We start from the raw sequence: 18,081 nt of genomic DNA, 5'->3' as shown, positions 1-18,081 counted from the left end.
CCACTGCTAGGTTGGGTCTATTTCTAAGGTCCTATCACGGCTGACAGAACTTTTCATTTCTATGGTACAACATAAAAATTTACGAAGTGCGTGCACTGAGCTCTCAATTGACAAAAAAGTTTTTTGCTTTCTCTTCTTTTTGCCAAAGAGGTAGAAATCATTTAGTCAGAAGTTAGAAGCTTGTCTAGCATGTAGAGAATCCTCTACAACGCGGTGGCCTGGGTACGACAATACAATGTAAACAAACTATGTCCAAAATACGTAACGACGTGTATTTATTCTCTTTGACGGTTTCGCAAACTCTAGGGTTGACTAGGCCGAGCAGAATAACTGCACTGGCAAGGTAAGGCTTAGGTGTAGACAACCAAGTAGAATGAAATGTTCATGGAGTGAAAGTGCATTTTTGACTCTCTAAACCATGGCTCGCTCTGCCCGATGTAGTTTGCTCCGTTTTTGTAACAAGGCCCCTATTTCTCGATTGCAGCGTGATATTCGCAGGAACTCTTGACGATACGATTATCAATATGCTGACAGCGTAATGGCAAATCAAATGTCATGCGATGTGCGCGTTTTGACTCGGCGCTTGCAGGCATTGCTAAACCACGCGTGATTGTTGCGTGACGCGCATTCCTTACATCACGCTTTCGCGTAGTCAGGGACGTTTTGCATGTAGAAACAGTCTTTCGACAGTACTTCTTGAGTTCTCTAGTCGTTGCAATTTTGTTGAATTTTGCAAGGTCTGTTTCATCTGTAATCACCGGGCAAACAATTAAGGCCGGTTATTTACACGAAGTCTAACTCAAATTGCGGTTTTACGCCAGCAGTGGGCCTCACGTATTCTCTATTAAGGAGGGTTAAATGTTATTTCCACCATTAGCTTTCCGCCCTCTTGACAATGTTCACAAAAATAAATGATCAGATAAAAGGCTCGGCTAAATTGAAGATATTTTAGAACGCGGTTTTGTTTAACAACAGCTGAACTTTTTTAAATAACCATTGTGCGAAAAAATTGATTATTTATAGCCGAGGTGTTAATTGTTGATTTGACCTGCGCAAACGAAGCACGGCTCCACATATTTTACGGGTTAATAGTTAATATCTCGATCATATGAAGAACCGAAGACAAACATGGATAAGCTTCTGTCAATCTTGGACAACGGTTCCTTGCACTTCCCTTACACAACAATAGCCATAGCTTTTACTTTGACTTTTATCATCTTCAGGTTTTTCTCACGAAGGAGGTCGATCGCCTTGGATCAGAAATATGTTTTAATTACCGGTTGCGACTCTGGCTTCGGCCGTGAAACAGCCATTCGACTGGACAAGATGGGAGCGTATGTGTTGGCGACTTGCCTGACAGAGGAAGGAGAGAAGAGTCTAAGGTCCGCGACCAGCGACAAACTGAAAACATTCCGGCTGGACGTGACAAATTCAGAGCAGATCAAAGATCTTTACGAAGATATTCAGCGACTTCTGCCCTCGGACCAAGGTAGAGGCTTGCTTGAACACTTTGAAAACGTACAGTGTAGGCACGCAATACGTCCAAAAAGAGGTGACAATGATCAGCCGAGCAGTTATATACAGTTCTACGTTAAAGTTCGTTTTAAACGTGAATTACAATAGATCCATGGATAAACTCTCCCTTGGGAGGCCTCTACGAAGAGGAAGTTCAAGGACAAAACATTGGTCTTCACAGATCGAAATGCTCCGAAAACCCCTGTTTCTGTTACCCACATAATCCCTTCCTTTAGTCCAAGGGTGTTTCCCCTAAGAAGAGTTTCTACAGGCCAGTATAAAATATAGATTATGGACTTCGGACTACGGACTACGGACCACGGACTACAAACTACGGACTACAGACTACAGACTACGGACTAAGGACTGCGTAAAAATGCATGCATAAAGAGATCTAGGCAATAGAGACATTGCTAAGCAAAGAAAATGTGCCACGAACATCTTGTAAGGACCTGACCTGGTTTCATCCCTTATTCCTTTACATTTTAGTCCGAGCTTTCATTCCCAGTTCGCAGTTCGTAGTCCGGGTTCCATACCTCATTCCATATTTTATACTCAGTCAATGATGCATAGTCCGTGTTCCGACGAGCTTATTTTATGCTGACCAGGGATTCCATCTCTACGTACCTACATTGGAACTTCTTTCCCGTTTGGGACACGTCTACCCAAGGGATACTATTTAGAGTGCCGAGATCGCCCTCTAAAGGGAGGTTGCACTATATTATGCAAGCCAGTGTGATGATGAAAACGAAAATATAGTAGGTCACTCGTTTGACGGAATTATTAAGTTTTACCTTTCTGTTGCGTGATCACCAAATAGGTGTATGGGGGTTGGTAAACAACGCTGGGATCGCTATTACTGGACCAATAGAATGGATACCTCTACAAAAATCAAAACGCGTCGCTAATGTTAATCTGTGGGGCATGATTGACGTTACTAAAACCTTTCTGTCGCTCGTCAAGAAGTCCCGAGGCCGCGTGGTGAACATGTCAAGTATGTTGGGTGAGTTATTGCATCTCTTTCTGTGCTAAAAGAAAATCAGACATATTTCACCATTTTTTAAATATCCTTGAGATGCTGTTGTCTTTGGGCCTATTTAGGCATTATGTACACTTATTTGACGGGGGAGATCTCGTCTTTTAGCTTTTTAATTGGATGATTGAAGTCAGCGGCTGCATCAGTCTGTACGAACGTTTCGTCGCTTTTGGAAAAATATGTGACGTTGAGCGACGCGAATCAGAGAATGGTCTGTCAAGTCCCAAGGCAACGAAAGAATACGAGCAGTCCCTCGTTTTAAGCGAAGTCTGTCGCACGAGTTAAAAAACGAAATTGATGTTGGCGCAGCGTGTGGAACTCTGAGAGTGGGTCGCCCAAATAGGTTTTTTTTTGACATTTTTAGTTGTTTAGATGTCAGTTCATTTAACTTCAAATACAACGTATGTCTGACAACTTATCTTTCCGCTGAGAATTCGCTGACAAGCCCTGCCTCTAAGTGATTGTTGTCTTCTCTTCGTAGTCTGGACAGCTGGCACACAAAGATGGGAGAGGGGAGGCTTTTTTCGAGAGCAAAGCTCCATCGTTACATGAGATCTGGGCTCTCTCTCGCATTGTCTTATCTTGTCCTGTTTCCTCACCCCCCACCCCTTTTGTACCTCAACCACGCTGGCTACATTCTGAGCTAACTACAAAACTATTGTACGAAATACAACTGACTTAACGCGCTAATTATTGGTTCAACTTCAGGTCGTGTATCGTTGCCTCACGTTTCTAGCTACTGTATAACAAAGTATGGAGTGCAAGCATTCTCCGATGCTTTGAGGCGTGAAATGAACCCGTGGGGAATACTGGTCAGTATCATAGAACCCGGCTTGTTCAAGACAGCCTTGGCACACACCGAGCGCAACATTCAAGCGACGCAGGATTTATGGGACGACCTCAGTCCTGAGTTAAAGGAGGAGTATGGAGAGAGAAAACTCAATCAAAGTAAGAAGTCATTTTAAGAAAGTAAAAAATATATATACGCAGATAGATTATGAAAGATGAAAAAAATTTTTCCCGCCTTCCCTTGCGCGTGACTTGCTCTTCGTGCTGGCTTTGCCCTAGCCTCCGTTCGCCTAAAAGCGCTAAAAAAAAAAACAAACAAACAAACAAATCGCGCCGGTTCTGCAGGTTATAATGTTTAGACCATAATTTAAGCCTTTCTTTCTCTCTTCACAGTCAAGAAGGGAATCATTAAGGTTTCCGAGAGTGCCAATCCTGACACATACAAAGTTGTGGATGCTGTGATCGATGCTTTAACTTCTCAGCGACCTAAAACTCGTTACGCTGTGGGTCTGGATGCAAAAGTATCAATCTTCATTTCCTTTATGCCCACTTTCATTGCTGACAGCTTTTTCCGAAGGAGGAAGTGATATGCCTCGGTTACAACGGAGCATCTGCTTTAATGAGATCTCAGTAAGATACGTTTGAAACATCTGCCGCCTTCAGTCAAAAACATGACGTGTGCACACGTTGTCTTACATGCAGCACTAATCATACTCATATGGACCAATGTTGTAATAACTAGGTGGCGCCTAGGTGGCGTTCTTTCAGTCTGTCAGAACCAAGTTGTCTTACACGAGGTACAAACAACCACACAAGCCAGTAATTATCCGTGTATAGAAGTGTATAACTTTTTCGGCAAAACTCAAAACAGAATTGTAAATCAACAGGACACCCGTGATTAATAAGCTTTGTGTTCTAACAGTCTCCAGTTTTCCTCCTCCATAATTTTCTTTCCTTTCACAGATTTCTATTAATTTTTCAATTTTTGTATCCTATTGTGCGAGACAGCGGTTGTTTCTTATGTTTTCCTCGAAAGTTTGCGCGGGAAAGAAGCGCGCGGACGGCCAAACATTGATGCCCTCGCGCACGCCCTACTTTTGACCGTTGTGGTGCAAGGTATGTTGGGTAACCCACAGAATACAAATTTCAAAATACTCACTCGATTTATTTCTATGACAAAAATCCATATTTACTGACATACAAGCTGGTCGTGTTATTAATACCGGCTTTGAAAGAAGTTCTGAACAATATTTTACTATAAAAATTAGCATTTATTGGTTAAATACTCTCAAACATGGTAAACTATAACTTAAGAAATGAATATAGGTCTGCAATAAAAAGAAGACTGTTCTTCAACGAAAATAATTTTTTACCCAAGGAAGACTGAAAGGTACAGAGTGTGGAATTACAATGTAATGTAACAACTGACCGTTATCTGTTTTACCTCTCCACCAAGCTGAATGCAATGATTGTTGCTATGATTTTTTATCTCGTCCATTTTATAGAATCGCGTTTCTTACAAAATCATTGGATATAAAGTTAAACATTTTCCAGTGTAAACAATGTTAGTGAAGAGTTCCTTTTACTTACTTTGATTGGCTTGTGCCAAAAAAACCTCTAATTTCGTACCCAGATCCTATCGTGTAACGGTGACTGAAATGTAATCTCGTTCCCAGATCCCACCGTGTAATGGTGAAATGTAATCTTATTCCCAGATCCCACCGCGTGAGAAATGTACTTTCGTACCAAACTCCTACCGTGTAACGGTAACTGAAATATGGGTCTGGGTATGAGGTTAAATATCTCCAAGCAGCTGGAAAAAAACGAAATGACTTCCCATTTCACCACAGTTCCCTCAAAAGATATTTTTTCCAATATATAATTAGGCTGTAGTAAGAATTCTGAAGAAGCAACAAAGTTTAGTTGAACAATATCTAATAGGAAGTTTGTTCATCTTTCCGACCTCAAATTTTAGCGCGAAACATCCAAATACAGTGGAGCCTCGATTTAACGAAGCTAAGTGCCAAGGGACTGGGGAAATTAGTCCGTTATCGAGGTTCTGTGGCGTACATTTTACTGTAACTTTAGCCGGGCCGAAACTTAAGTATCGTTCGTTATACCGAGGACGTCGCTATATAGAGGTTCGTTAAATCGAGGTTCTACTGTCTAATGAACGATACTTCAGTTTCAGCCCGGCTAAAGTTACAGTAAAATGTGTGCCACAGAACCTCGATATAACGAACCAATTTCCCTAGTCCCTCGGCACTTCGTTCAGTCCACTGTGCAATGCCTTGTTAACAGAAACGGAGGATCACTTTTAGTTACGACATAAACAAAGAAACATAATATTTTGTATCATGGTTTCAATAAGCAGATAAATTACCCACAACAATTTAAGAAATGACACCATAACAATTAGACGAATGCCTCAAAAAGTTTGGTGTGTCAGCGTAATGTTTCTCGAACAGCACTTGATAACGCGCATGCATTGCGGAAGATTTTTAAGTTTTTAAGGAGTTGGAAAAAACAATTTCATTTTCGATCTGCTCATCATTCATCTTTTGCCACTAAGACAATTATTTTCACCGTACTGTCTGCGAAAAATTTTTAGATATATTCTCGTTGCAAACTCTTTCCCTTACCGACCGTGTTATCACGCGACTTGAACTGCTACCAGTGCTACTAGTTGTTTTTGATTGGATATGCAATCAACTACGTAGATAAGACATATTTTTTACAATTTGTTTCATTCGCAATCGACGAGAACCCCTTCTTGTTGCGAAATAGGAATGTTCTGACCGGTGAAGCAATATTGCACGGAACGTTTACTGTATTGTGTAGCTACACCTCTTCGAAAGCCGAGAACAATATCCAATGCATCTCATTAGAAATGCATTGTGGACCATCAAAGCATTGATTTTTCATTTGGAACATTGGTGAATTCGTTGAGAATAAAGAAAATTGTGAATTTAGCGATACTATTTGGTTAATCAATAAATTCTCGGAATAGTCGTTATATGAAATGTATGACGGGCCATAAGGAGAATTGCTATTGCAATCCAAAGTCTGGATGAGTTCGAAAGTTCCTCTGTCGCGTATTTCATGGTCGATTCTATATTATCAATTCAATATCAAACAAAGAAAGTGATGAGAATAAAGAAAAATATCAATTAGGAGATCATAAGTCGATCCAATACCTATTTTTTTGAACTGATATCATAAGAATAAAGGAATGAAAGGGGTTAAAGAGTTAGCTAAATTTAGTCTAAAGCTATATTTTACTTTCAAATTGCTTCACTGTCTTCCAACGGATTTAATCAGAGACCCTTCTAGCTTACTTACTTAAAGAGAATTATTTGATTTTCAAAAACTTTCACAGCTGCTAAACATGTACAGATTTCGTTCAGATTGTGTAAAACATTTTGGTTGTTATGTTGCCTAATCATGCGCGGCCAAGTTGCGTGGTAAATATTAAAACTTGTGCAGCGGAAGCAAAAATTAAATCAATGAAGTGTGTCAAGGCAGAACTGTAGCTGTAAGGATTCCTCTCTATTGCGCGCTCTTTGCCCAATTTGCGTGGTCCTAAGTAAACAAGTCCTCAGTTGAAACCTTTTGGAAAGCCAAATTCAAATGAATCGTCAGTGTCCAGGCATAATTTTGTTTTTGCCGAGAACATTCATAATTTCATAGAAAGGAAAGTTTAGCTTCGACGCAGTTCAGTTGAAAAGATTAAATTCATAATTTCATGGCCGAAAGGAAAGTTCAGCTTCGACTTAGTTCAGTTAGAAAGATTAGCGTGCTTGAAAAAGGACGATTATGCGGACAAAGTTCTTGAAGCAGAACCAATTCCTCTTATTCCAAGAATGCTATGTAGTACCCTCTATTAACTATGTCGTAATAGGCCACGATGTTGCATAGGCGTATGCGTGGGCCTATTCTTGACTCGCACTATATATATATACAAGGTCGTTAAGTTTTGAGGTCATCTCCCATAAGTTGTTTCCTACCTGCATAGCTGAAGACTTCATACCGCACAGATTTTAAAAATAAGCGGTCTCCTGAATAATCTTGCAAATTTTAAGTAACAAGACGATCATGTTGTTCATAGTCGTTTTGGCAATTGTAACGTTTGTTTCAATTTTACTGATTCTTCCAATTTTTTCGAGAAGGAACACAGCCACGTTAAACATAAAGGATAAATATGTTCTGATAACCGGCTGTGATTCTGGGTTTGGGCGAGAAACAGCATTGCGATTGGACAAGATGGGAGTGTGTGTGTTGGCGACTTGTTTGACGGAAGAAGGAGAACAGAGTTTGAGATCTGTGGCGAGTGAAAAACTGAAAACTTTCCAGATGGATGTTACAGACCCTCAGCAAATTGAGGCAGTATTTTTTAAAGTAAACCAACTCCTGGAAGGTAGTTCAGGTAAGAGAAAAGTTATTTCTTTCACATCAATAACTAATATAATGATAACTAAAATGTTGTGTGACATAGAACTAAAATAGAGCGGTTTTTTTTTCTCATTTGTTTACATTCTACGTTAATGAGTGCCTGGAGCATTTACTTTCAAATCGTGGTTGGCCGTGGAAAAAACAGCAAGAATCAATTCTTTAAGTTTCCTTTTCGCATTTGTCACTGAGAAATTTTCATTTGTGCGCCTTATCATTCATGGTTGTACGAATCTCACGGTTGAAAAACTCACGACATTTGTAAAGTTTAGTTGACTCTGTCTGCTTCCTCTTATGTTGAAATTTCTTCATACAGCAGAATTTTCTGATCCGAAATATCAGTTATTTACATGTGGAGGCTCGGAAATGTCGCAACTGGATACATAGATGAACAAATTTGTCCATTAGCCACAGATTTTCTCAAAAACGACATACCAGTAGTATTCAGTGATTTCTTGTTCACGGGCAAACATCACTTTTGTGCGTGTGGAGACACGGAAATGTCGCAACAGATGGACGACTGAACAGGAAATTTCTTGTTCCTTAGTCAGATATTTTTCCACGAACGACATGCCTCCTTGTTCCCGGGTAAACATCACTTCTGTACGTGCAAATACACGAAAGTGTCGCAGTAGATACAACCAAATGAACGGGAAGTATCTACCTTGCTCGTTAGCTACAGATTGTCTCCAGAGGACATGTTAGTATTCTCTGTAATCGCTGGTGTTCAAGTTTGATATCTTAAAGATTTCACTCTGTGAAAACGGTTTGCTGATACAAATTTTGGGATGTGGTCGATGCTTCTGGAGGGCACGGGAAGGGTTTCGTATTTGAAGGTCTTGTATGAGCTTGTCATTTTCATTTCTGGATATGCCAGGTTTAATTGGCTAATGGTTATAAATTATCACATCCTCTTGACAAAGACAAGGATTACGTCTCTTCGCATAAGCTTGGCTGCCATTGAACGGAGTAGTCTGATTGGTGGTACGAAGTTTGCAAAAGGAAATTTTATCCCGGTTTACCGTATGCAAATTTCAGCCCGGTTACCATTCATATGGGCAATTTCAGCTCAGCTTTGGTTTATCTTCGTTCGATTCATCCTGGTTCAAGATGAACCAAGTGACCACTTTCAAATTTCGTCCCGTCAAACGAGCTAGGATAGTTAAATGGAAACTTCTCTACCCAGGTTACCGAGATCTTGGTCGCAAAAGCCAACCCTCCTTCAACTTGTCCCTTGGTTCTCAATTAGCTAAATGGATAGAGCGCTGGATTGTTGTGCGGGAGGTCGAGGGTTCGAGCCCCGGCCGGACCAACACTCAGGGTCTTAAAATAATTGAGAAGAATTTTCTACCTTTCTATGACATGAAGAAATGGTTAGATATTCTAGTCTTCTCGGATAGGGACGAATAAATGGAGGTCCCGTCTCCTGCAGAGTTGGGGTAGGAGACTTTAATTTCCCACACACGAGATTACTGTGTGATGGATGTCCTCCCCTGGGGTGGGATGGGTGGGTTAATAGAGGGCCACAGGATTATCAGTTTAACTACTGTCACGTGTTACCCTCTTGAAACAAAGTCTCTCTCTCCCTATCTATCTCTCTCTCTCTCTCAAAGAGAATAAGTGGGTGCACGGAAAAACTGTGTTCGAAAGGCCGGGGCGAGAAAAAAAAAATGCAGCAGCTTTGCCTTCTCCACACACTGAGAGCCTACCACAGGCTACGCAACTCCTTATATGAACACACGATTGTGATTTTGACACAGGAAGCGCGGTGAGGGGAAATCTCGGAAATTGGGCCACTGCGGTTGACGATGCTCACGGGGGCTGACTGGCCCTTTCGTGTTTGTTGTATGTTACTGAGTCAAAACTGATCTTAGAATTTGTTGGATACACGAAGATTATCATGAGTTTTCTCAGGAGCCCATCAACAGGAGCCTTTTATCTCCCATACTAAGCCTCGGAGTCAACCCTTTCCCGAGTAGATTTATTTATAGAACGGCTCTCAGGGGAGGTTTCGCACGCACTCAGTTCAAAGACCCAATCATAGAACGGCCTTTAGGAGAGGTTTTGCACGCACACAGTTCAAAGACCCAATCATAGAATGGCCCTTAGGAGAGGTTTTGCACGCACACAGTTCAAAGACCCAATCAAAACGGAGCTTGATGTTGTTTTACGTCACATACCCCCATCATCGCGGGAAAAAAAGCCGTTCTAAAAATAAAGCTACCCGGGATCGGGAAAGGGTTGACTCAAGAAACTAGTGGAGATAGAGGTTCCTGTTGATGGGCTCCCGGTTTTCTTTGATAAAAACATTAAGAATATCCACCCAAAGGCAACAGGGTGTGCTAACATCAAAAACGTGGTGTACTCATACACGTCAATTTTACTTTTCAATTCTTCCCGATAATAATCTGGCATTAATTCCCTTATCTTCCGATATTCAGATGAAGATATTTGACACTCCATTAGCTAAGGAATTTTTACTGTCAAATTCGTTGAAATCCTCTTGTGTAATAAGAATTGTTCAGAAGATTTATCCAAGTCCATTTAAAACGCGGGAGAAAGACATTATAAATGGCTCGATTGGAAAAAGGTTGTTTCGTGATCGAAGATACTTCTTAAAATATCTCTGATTAAACTCGAAAATTAAAAAAAAAAAAAACCTCATATCGTCACAGAAGTTACAAATTGAAATCCCAAGCTGTAAATTTATCTTTATTTAAAATTATCTTCGTATCAGGCATTCTAATCCTATTTGTTACGGTCCACATTTTGGACAAATCAGAGCTAACATTCATAGCGAAACATCACAGCTGGGGTCGATCGTGGTCGCGACAAGTGAACAGCTGTTACGAATCACGATTTTCCGCTGGTTTATACCATGTGGTTTGTTCTTGCGGGAACAGCAATTGCCTTAGTAACTGCCGGTTTATGGTTTTCTCGAAAGAAAAGTGAATCACTTTTGAGTTTAAATGAAAAGTATGTTCTGATAACCGGTTGCGATACTGGCATCGGTCGAGAAACAGCCATTCGATTGCACGAGATGGGAGCCCATGTCTTGGCGACATTTTTGACGAAAGACGGGGAACAGAGTTTGAAGGCGGTGATTAGCGACAGGCTTAAAACTTACCAGTTGGATGTGACCAATTCGGAGCAAATCAGAAAAGTATTTTACGAAGTGAAGCAACTTATCGGTAAATCAGGTAAATGCGAGTTGTCCATCAGCTTTAGATGACCTTTCAATCATCTGATAGCAGTAAGTGATCTGTTTAATTGACTGTTATGTTATCTACATCGTCATCATAATTGCACAGTGACAGTTCTGTTATAAAGAAGTTGATCTGGTTAGATGGAGCCATTCCAAAGTGAATTACCTCCATGTCTGCTGTTTGATTTTGGCATTTCGCTTTAAAAAGCGACAACTGTAATGCTTTATTCTTCACTTCTCCACATGTGTCTTCATTAATCTGCATTTATTCATTTCCTTCCTACACGCCCACTGTGTTTACTATCATTTGAAAGAGGTAGCGCGAAATTGTTTAACTTAAACTTGTCAACAGTCACGTATTGAGTTAAAACCATTTGGCCGTTCGCCGTGAAGCATGCTAATGACCGCCCAGCGAGCAGAGATTCCTTCAATCTTTCAATCAATCAATCAAACTATATTTAAAGAGGGTGACACTTTATAGTTAAAAACTAATGAATTTGTGGCCCTCTATAAACATTGTTACTGTACAATTTAAAAAAAAAAACTATTATAATTAACAACCTAATTAAGAATTTAATTAAAACCTTTTAAAAAATCACAATGTACAACAAATCAAGATCTAAAAGTTAAAAGTAAAACTTATCGCTCATATCATGCGATCTAAGAAAACGTTACCCAAAAAAGGAGTAGAAATCTTATCTTCCTAGAAAATTCGGTAAGAGGAAGATCGAAGTGACTACTAATGACTGAATCACCAGGGTTTGACTGACGGTTCAGCTTTCTTTCTACAAGGTGTGAGGTGAGGGGGGAGGGGTGGTTCGAATTCCACGTGCAGTTATACCGGTAGGGAGAGGGTGTGTTTGATATGGTTTTTTTTTTTAAAAAAAAAAATCACCCCAGACTGGATTTCAAATATACTACGTTTTTATGAATTCCTGACTCCATAACCCTAACATAGTCGAACCTCTCCATTTTTGACACCGAAGGGACACAGCTGAGTGATTGCATGTATTCAGAGAGGTGCCCTCTTTCAAGAGGTCGTGAGCAAAGGTTCTTCCATTCTCGCTTTCAGTAGCCTACGTTTAACCGTACCTTCCCCCCCGAGGAGAAACGTTTCTCCTCGGAGGGGGGGAAGGGGAAGGTACAGCTACACGTAGACTACACTCTAAGACACAGGCTCTACGTTTTATTCCAGGCCTGTGGGGACTGGTAAACAATGCTGGAATCCTAACAGTTGGACCGGTCGAGTGGCTACCGCTTGACGCCTACAAGAAAGTTGCAGATGTTAATTTATGGGGCCTGGTCGATGTGACTAAAACATTCTTACCATTGATAAAGAAAGCGAAGGGACGGATTGTCATCGTTAGCAGCATAGCAGGTAATATGATAGCCAGCTCTACGAGGATAGGCGACTGTAATAGGGCTGAGAAAAAATCTCTCATGTTTTTTAGGGCTTCAAAGCGCATTTGGTTGAGTGACACGATTAAGAACTCAAGGAAAATGGCTGTATCCCGCAATCAGGCATTCATTTTTTTCCGGGGGAGGAGTGGGGGCGCGATAGTGTAACAGCCCAAAAAAAAATGAAACTTGATCAAGTGTAGAAAAAAAGTTAGTGACCAGCCGAGAATACGTCCAGTTTTTCATCTGGTTGGCTGAGGGGATTTTCCGAAGTTCTGAACTGGTGCTAAACAAAAACAAGACGATCACGGATTGATTGCGACAGATTTGGAAATTAACCTAAAACATGTTTCAGAATGAGGTGTGAACATCTGCCGTAAAGCTGTCGATAGACTACACAGTTTAGCTCACGTTTGTTATTCGTTTAACCACATACATCGGCGCGACCCTTGGTAACTATCTAGGTCACACGACAGAAGCGTTGGAAATTACCGGATCTCAAATGTCATTCCTAAATGAGTTTTGTAAACGTAAATCTCAAATCACAACAGTATTATGTTAAGCAGGTTAACAAAAAATAATGGTAGTTTGTTTAAAGACTGCATAAATGTTATCTGTTTACGCACGTTATGGGGAAGAGCTTTTGAGACCACACATTAAAAGATAGAAAAAACTTGAGGAGAATGCTAAGAGAAACCTTAGGGCTAGGGGTTTTTTTTAGCAGCCAATAACATACCATATATGACAATATCATGCTGCACGAGCAAGGGAGTTTTGTTACATTAAAGGATGGAGACAGTTCAATGCACCAACGTGTATCATTCTCTCTAGTCCTCTCTAAGACCCATCCTCGGAGACCCAGGGGCTGAGTGGATTTCAAGCTAGGGCATGAAGAGCCCCTGGGGACATTTTCTTACAAGACTAGTTCCAAACGGTCGCAGTCGTTCTGCCATCTGATTGGTGCCAGAAAATCTTTGTGTTTTTCTGCCCAATCAGAGTGAAGTGTGCTTTAGAGTCCTTTCGTGTGTTTTAACACGGAAATATACTTGTAGCCCAGTTGCTCACCATGTTTGTTTGGACCGTGCGACAGAGATTTTCTTGTGAAAAGTTTCAGTCTCGGTACACAACGTAAGAGAAATCGATCAGATTGTCCGCGAAAATCTTACCGGAAATTATACTGAATACTTTCGCAGGTATCACTAGAGAACGTGTTTTAAAGTTTGCGAGGTTTGTATACCACACGATGGTTGCAGTCATTGATATGTCGCTTTAAACGATAAACGAGATTTAAGCTTAAATCTTTCTAGATTTTTTGCATAATTTGCTGTGACTGAAACTTTGCCAATCCCGTGAAGTTATTTCCTCGCACGGGCCACGCAGGTATGTCGAGCAACTGGTACTTGCGAAACGTTCTGTGCATGCCAAACTCTAATCTCATCTTCGCTCGAAAAAAAAGAAAAGCTAAGCGTGGAAATATTTGCTTATTAGATGTGGGTAGATGACCCTGTACTACTAAGCTGACATTTGCAATAAAGCAAACCCGCCCTTTAAAAATATTTCTTGGTCTTTGGTTTTGTTTTTCCCACTGAAAACAGCATCGGATCGATTCCCAATGATCAAAGGTATTTAACTTGGTCTTCCGCAATCGACAGACTGAGGTGAAATGACAATGACCAAGGGACTGGAAGAGAATCCGTGGCCTTCCTAGCTCAAGAATTTCAACACTCTAGACAGCAGTTGAAAGATTAAACTCTTTCCAAACCCCTTCGGTAACTGCCCGAAAACATCTCTCCTTCCCATGATGTTCTCGTTAATAAGTTTTTGTTCAGATTTTAATTAGCAAACCGGAAACACAGCTAAGCTTTCTCTTAGCACTTGCTGGAGGTCATTGTGATGAAATTTTGTGGGCCGAGGCCAGGAACGTGTTCGATAATTGAGTCAGTTTGCTAGACATAACGTCTCGTAGTCACGTTCGACGCACTAAAAACTACTATAAAACGAATACAAGAATTGTAAAAACGTGTAAAATGGTATATAAAAAGTCACTTGTAAAAATGTAGCGGAATTCCAAATCGATTTCGATCAATTACGATCCTCATCAGTAGTACTCCGCCATGTTTAAAATACTGAGTATTTTAAACATGGCGGAGTACTACTGATGAGGATCGTAATTGATCGAAATCGATTTGGAATTCCGCTACATTTTTACAAGTGACTTTTTATATACCATTTTACACGTTTTTACAATTCTTGTATTCGTTTTATAGTAGTTTTTAGTGCGTCGAACGTGACTACGAGACGTTATGTCTAGCAAACTGACTCAATTGCTGGAGGTCGTCCACGAACTTAACGTTCTCTGCAACCTTGGCCGTATTGTGAATGACTTTACTACTAAGATTAGATTTTGGCGCGCAGAGAAAGCAGAAAGCTACGTAGGCGAAAGCGCCAGTTGCTCGACATACCTGCGTGGCCCGTGCGACGAAATAACTTCTAGTGATACCTGCGAAAGTATTCAGTATAACTTACGATAAGATTTTCGCGGACAATCTGATCGATTTCTCTTACTTTGTGTGCCGAGACTGAAACTTTTCACCTCAAGCAAATCTCTGTCGCACGGTCCAAACAAACATGGCGAGCTACTGGGCTACTAGTATGTGTCCGTGTTAAAACACACGAAAGGACTCTAAAGCACACTTCACTCTGATTGGGCAGAAAAACACAAAGATTTTCTGGCACCAATCAGACGGCAGAGCCACTGCGACCGTTTGGAACTAGTCTTGTAAGACAATGTCCCCAGGGGCTCTTCATGCCCTAACTTGAAATCCACTCAGCCCCTGGGTCTCCGAGGATGTCTAAGACCTTGCCTGAACGGAACATAACTTTTGGCAGTACCTGGCTAGACTGTGTAGGGCTCCCAGTCAGAAGAGACGAGGCAAAAACTGCAAGCGAGTGGCTATGGTTGTCGGGGAAACGGCTGATTCGAATTTTCTTCGCGCTATAAAAGCGCTTAATTCGCGGACGACATTTTCTCGCGCCTTCCTTCTCGTTGCCTCCCCGCTAACTGGGAGAGCCTGGAACGAGGTAAACCTGGCTCTCTTCTAATTTGAAGCCTTTGGGGGATAAAATAAACTTATCCCTTGCAGCATGTATGCTACCTCCTTGAATATGAAAAATGTCAAACGAGTATTCCCTCACAGCAAGTCCATAATTTATTTCAGCAGCAGATGGTCTCTCGAACGTCAAGTCATGGCGTTCTGTTGAATGATTACTCGACTTGGGTATCACTGAAATGTTCTGAGCACTTCAACAAGTTTTATTGAGCTGACTCTTTTTTTTTTTTTGCTTCTCAAGGTGTTATTTCACCTCAAGCGTTCTCACCGTATTGCATATCCAAGTATGGCGTGGAGGCGTTTGCAGATGCACTGAGACGCGAGATGCGCCCATTTGAAGTCCTGGTCAGCGTAATAGAGCCGGGTGCGACACGTACTCCAATTTTAAACGACGTCTTGTTGTGTGCTCGCCTCAAACAATTGTGGGACAATCTATCAGAGGAGAAACAACAGGAATACGGTAAAGGATATCTTGAAAACGGTGAGGATGGAGTTCCTACAGGTTGCGGTTGAAAAGAACTCACTCGCCTCAGCCCAACTCTCTATCACGGTTTATGGTTCATGATTTTTTTATTATCATGACCATTCATTGCTTACAAGTAAGAAAAGAAGAAAGGCCAATAACACCCAAGTTGATCTGAACTGGCATAGATAAGCCTTAGGGAGCATTTATTATTCATGGGAGGGGGTGGGCTGGCAAGATTTTCAGTGGGACTAAACAAAATATCCTGACCCTGCTCTATAAGAATTAAAAATGTCATGACACCTCCAGTTATAATTGCAAAAATAGCTAGCCCCCTTCCCCCTTAGGACTATCAAAGCAGCTAGGTTAAACACCCCCCATTTTAGTTCCTGAATTTATCATGACCCCCCCCCCCCCTCATTATTCTTGCCAGCCCTTCCCCTGCCATAAATAATGAAGGCTCCCTTAATGAATGGTGACTTGTGGCTGCATGATTTGCCAATGTTCCGTGACATGACTGAAACAAAGAAACCCTTTTTCAGTCAATAGTTGATAAAATCTCTCAATAGGATACAATGCAAACTGCAAATTACAATCCAGGTATTGTAATCTAACTATAATCCATGCATTTATCAATTCATTTTTACTATTTCAGCAACAAAGGGTTTTCGTGACTGGTGCAAATCTGCATCTAAGCAAGTGAGTCCCGTCATTGATGCCATTGTGTTACCTCTGACATCACGGAGTCCGAAGAAGTGCTACGTGATTGGCCAGGATGCATGGCAGCTGAAATTTCTTTCTCACTTGCCAGAAGTACTTCAGGATTTTGTCCTGAGAGAATTTCCGTTTAGGGTGGTGGTTCCGTCTGGCCGAGATTTGTTTGAAAAATCTTCTACGAATGGTTCAGCTCATTGAAAATTCCATTGAAGAAATTCCACAGCCCCAGAACTTCAATGCTCTCTGTAACTCCAGGAATTGATTAACATGTAACTTCTTCCCTATCAGGGCTGTAGCCAGATTTCAGGACAAGACGAGGCAAGTTTTGAGCGCCAAAGGCACAAGCTGCTAGAGGGGTCTGGGGGCATGCCCCCCAGAAAACTTTGAAATTGAGAGGTTTAGAAATGCTCTTTTAAGGATTTTCCGTGGCATTTTTCTGCAGAAAAGTCAATCTTTAAGAAAAAAATTAAAAAAGGCCAAAATTAAGACGAGGCAATTGCCTTGTCTTGCCTCATGCTAACTACGGCTCTGCCTATAATATCCATTTATTATCCAACAAACAGGTAATAGGAATACTCAAACTTATCAAATAGTTGCTATTTTGATCTAACACCAAACTCTCATAGCTAATCTACAAGGAAATGCATAGCAGCTGGAGAGGAGAATTAACAATCAGATCTTAAAAGAGTTAAAGGTTAAAAAAATTTCCCACTGAATCCTTTTGTTGTGATCAGATATGTAACTAATTCTTGGATTCAAGATAATTTTTTAACAGTTATGTATCAAATGTCATGCTGTTAGATAGTCATACAACATTTCTCTGAGTGACCTACCCATAGTATATGCAGTTACTTTTTCAGCTGTTATTATTTCATTCGAAGAACATGTTTTTAAAGATAAGCAATTTCTCTTTTTGAAAATTAGGAAAAAATGCCAGGAAGTGCTTTTCTAAGATGAAGAATTTGTTCGAGTTCTGGAAAAGCTTACTTGAGGGTCTCAGTGGTGTGTTGGCTTTTACGGCTAATGGTTAAAACTTTGACCATTTTACAGCTAACGGTTAACTCCCTTTGTGATCGAAAGAAATATTTTTTCAGTTACTTGAGCTATAGTTTCTGTGCTATTTTACAGCTAACGGTTAGCTCATTAAGACCCTCTTACTTGCGATTTAAATAGAGAAACTTTTAATAACATTCAGTTTTTGATTTCCCATATCTTAAATTTCTTTAAATTCTTAAAGTTGAGTAAATGTATAGGATTGGACCCATTTGAAAATTATAGATTTCCCATAAAAATCCAGGTGGTTGAGTTTGTGATTTCTCTAGAGGATGGGGAATGCTTTGTGGTTATATTGATTATAAAATTTGCTCAAAGACACAACCTGCATAAAAAATCAGAGACA

At 40.7% G+C, this 18,081-nt stretch overlaps 2 protein-coding genes and 2 long non-coding RNA genes across 6 annotated transcripts; 3 read left to right on the top strand and 1 right to left on the bottom strand.

The window, feature by feature from the left end:
• The first annotated feature begins 1,075 nt into the window (after nucleotides 1-1,075).
• Nucleotides 1,076-4,717, top strand: LOC111331988 (retinol dehydrogenase 16). 2 transcript variants are annotated; one of them, XM_088755037.1, is made up of 4 exons: nucleotides 1,076-1,552; nucleotides 2,336-2,518; nucleotides 3,260-3,499; nucleotides 3,734-4,717. In XM_088755037.1, exons 1-4 carry the CDS (start codon nucleotides 1,129-1,131, stop codon nucleotides 3,925-3,927), a joined length of 1,041 nt encoding a protein of 346 aa, XP_088611163.1. In that variant the 5' UTR covers nucleotides 1,076-1,128; the 3' UTR covers nucleotides 3,928-4,717. The 2 variants fall into 2 exon arrangements, with proteins under 2 accessions (XP_088611163.1, XP_022792972.2); XM_022937237.2 differs by having other exon boundaries at nucleotides 1,078-1,489.
• A 2,577-nt stretch (nucleotides 4,718-7,294) lies between these two features.
• Nucleotides 7,295-17,988, top strand: LOC111331990 (short-chain dehydrogenase/reductase family 9C member 7). 2 transcript variants are annotated; one of them, XM_022937239.2, is made up of 4 exons: nucleotides 7,295-7,766; nucleotides 12,190-12,372; nucleotides 15,744-15,983; nucleotides 16,621-17,988. In XM_022937239.2, exons 1-4 carry the CDS (start codon nucleotides 7,436-7,438, stop codon nucleotides 16,878-16,880), a joined length of 1,014 nt encoding a protein of 337 aa, XP_022792974.2. In that variant the 5' UTR covers nucleotides 7,295-7,435; the 3' UTR covers nucleotides 16,881-17,988. The 2 variants fall into 2 exon arrangements, with proteins under 2 accessions (XP_022792974.2, XP_022792975.2); XM_022937240.2 differs by lacking the exon at nucleotides 7,295-7,766 and adding an exon at nucleotides 10,668-10,989.
• On the bottom strand, nucleotides 10,486-15,750 carry LOC148742024 (uncharacterized). Its single transcript, XR_015999461.1, has 2 exons — nucleotides 15,285-15,750; nucleotides 10,486-12,259 (listed from the first exon to the last, which is right to left on the bottom strand). It is a non-coding gene; the product is annotated as an uncharacterized LOC148742024 (long non-coding RNA).
• LOC148742025 (uncharacterized) lies at nucleotides 12,389-14,849 on the top strand. Its single transcript, XR_015999447.1, has 2 exons — nucleotides 12,389-14,276; nucleotides 14,726-14,849. It is a non-coding gene; the product is annotated as an uncharacterized LOC148742025 (long non-coding RNA).
• Nucleotides 17,989-18,081: the final 93 nt, after the last annotated feature.

The sequence above is a fragment of the Stylophora pistillata genome, chromosome 1, assembly GCF_964205215.1.
Source record: "Stylophora pistillata chromosome 1, jaStyPist1.2, whole genome shotgun sequence".
Lineage (NCBI taxonomy): Eukaryota > Metazoa > Cnidaria > Anthozoa > Scleractinia > Pocilloporidae > Stylophora > Stylophora pistillata.
The sequence above is the reverse complement of the archived record's forward strand: the minus strand, read 5'-3'. Positions and strand labels throughout refer to the sequence as shown.

Coding starts and splice junctions, on each gene's coding strand:
- LOC111331988 (XM_088755037.1), top strand. CDS start 1,129: ATGGATAAGCTTCTGTCAATCTTGGACAACGGTTCCTTGCACTTCCCT. Junction 1,553..2,335: donor CGCAATACGTCCAAAAAGAG/GTGACAATGATC, acceptor ATCACCAAATAG/GTGTATGGGGGTTGGTAAAC. Junction 3,500..3,733: donor AGAGAGAAAACTCAATCAAA/GTAAGAAGTCAT, acceptor CTCTCTTCACAG/TCAAGAAGGGAATCATTAAG.
- LOC111331990 (XM_022937239.2), top strand. CDS start 7,436: ATGTTGTTCATAGTCGTTTTGGCAATTGTAACGTTTGTTTCAATTTTA. Junction 7,767..12,189: donor ACTCCTGGAAGGTAGTTCAG/GTAAGAGAAAAG, acceptor GTTTTATTCCAG/GCCTGTGGGGACTGGTAAAC. Junction 12,373..15,743: donor CATCGTTAGCAGCATAGCAG/GTAATATGATAG, acceptor TTGCTTCTCAAG/GTGTTATTTCACCTCAAGCG.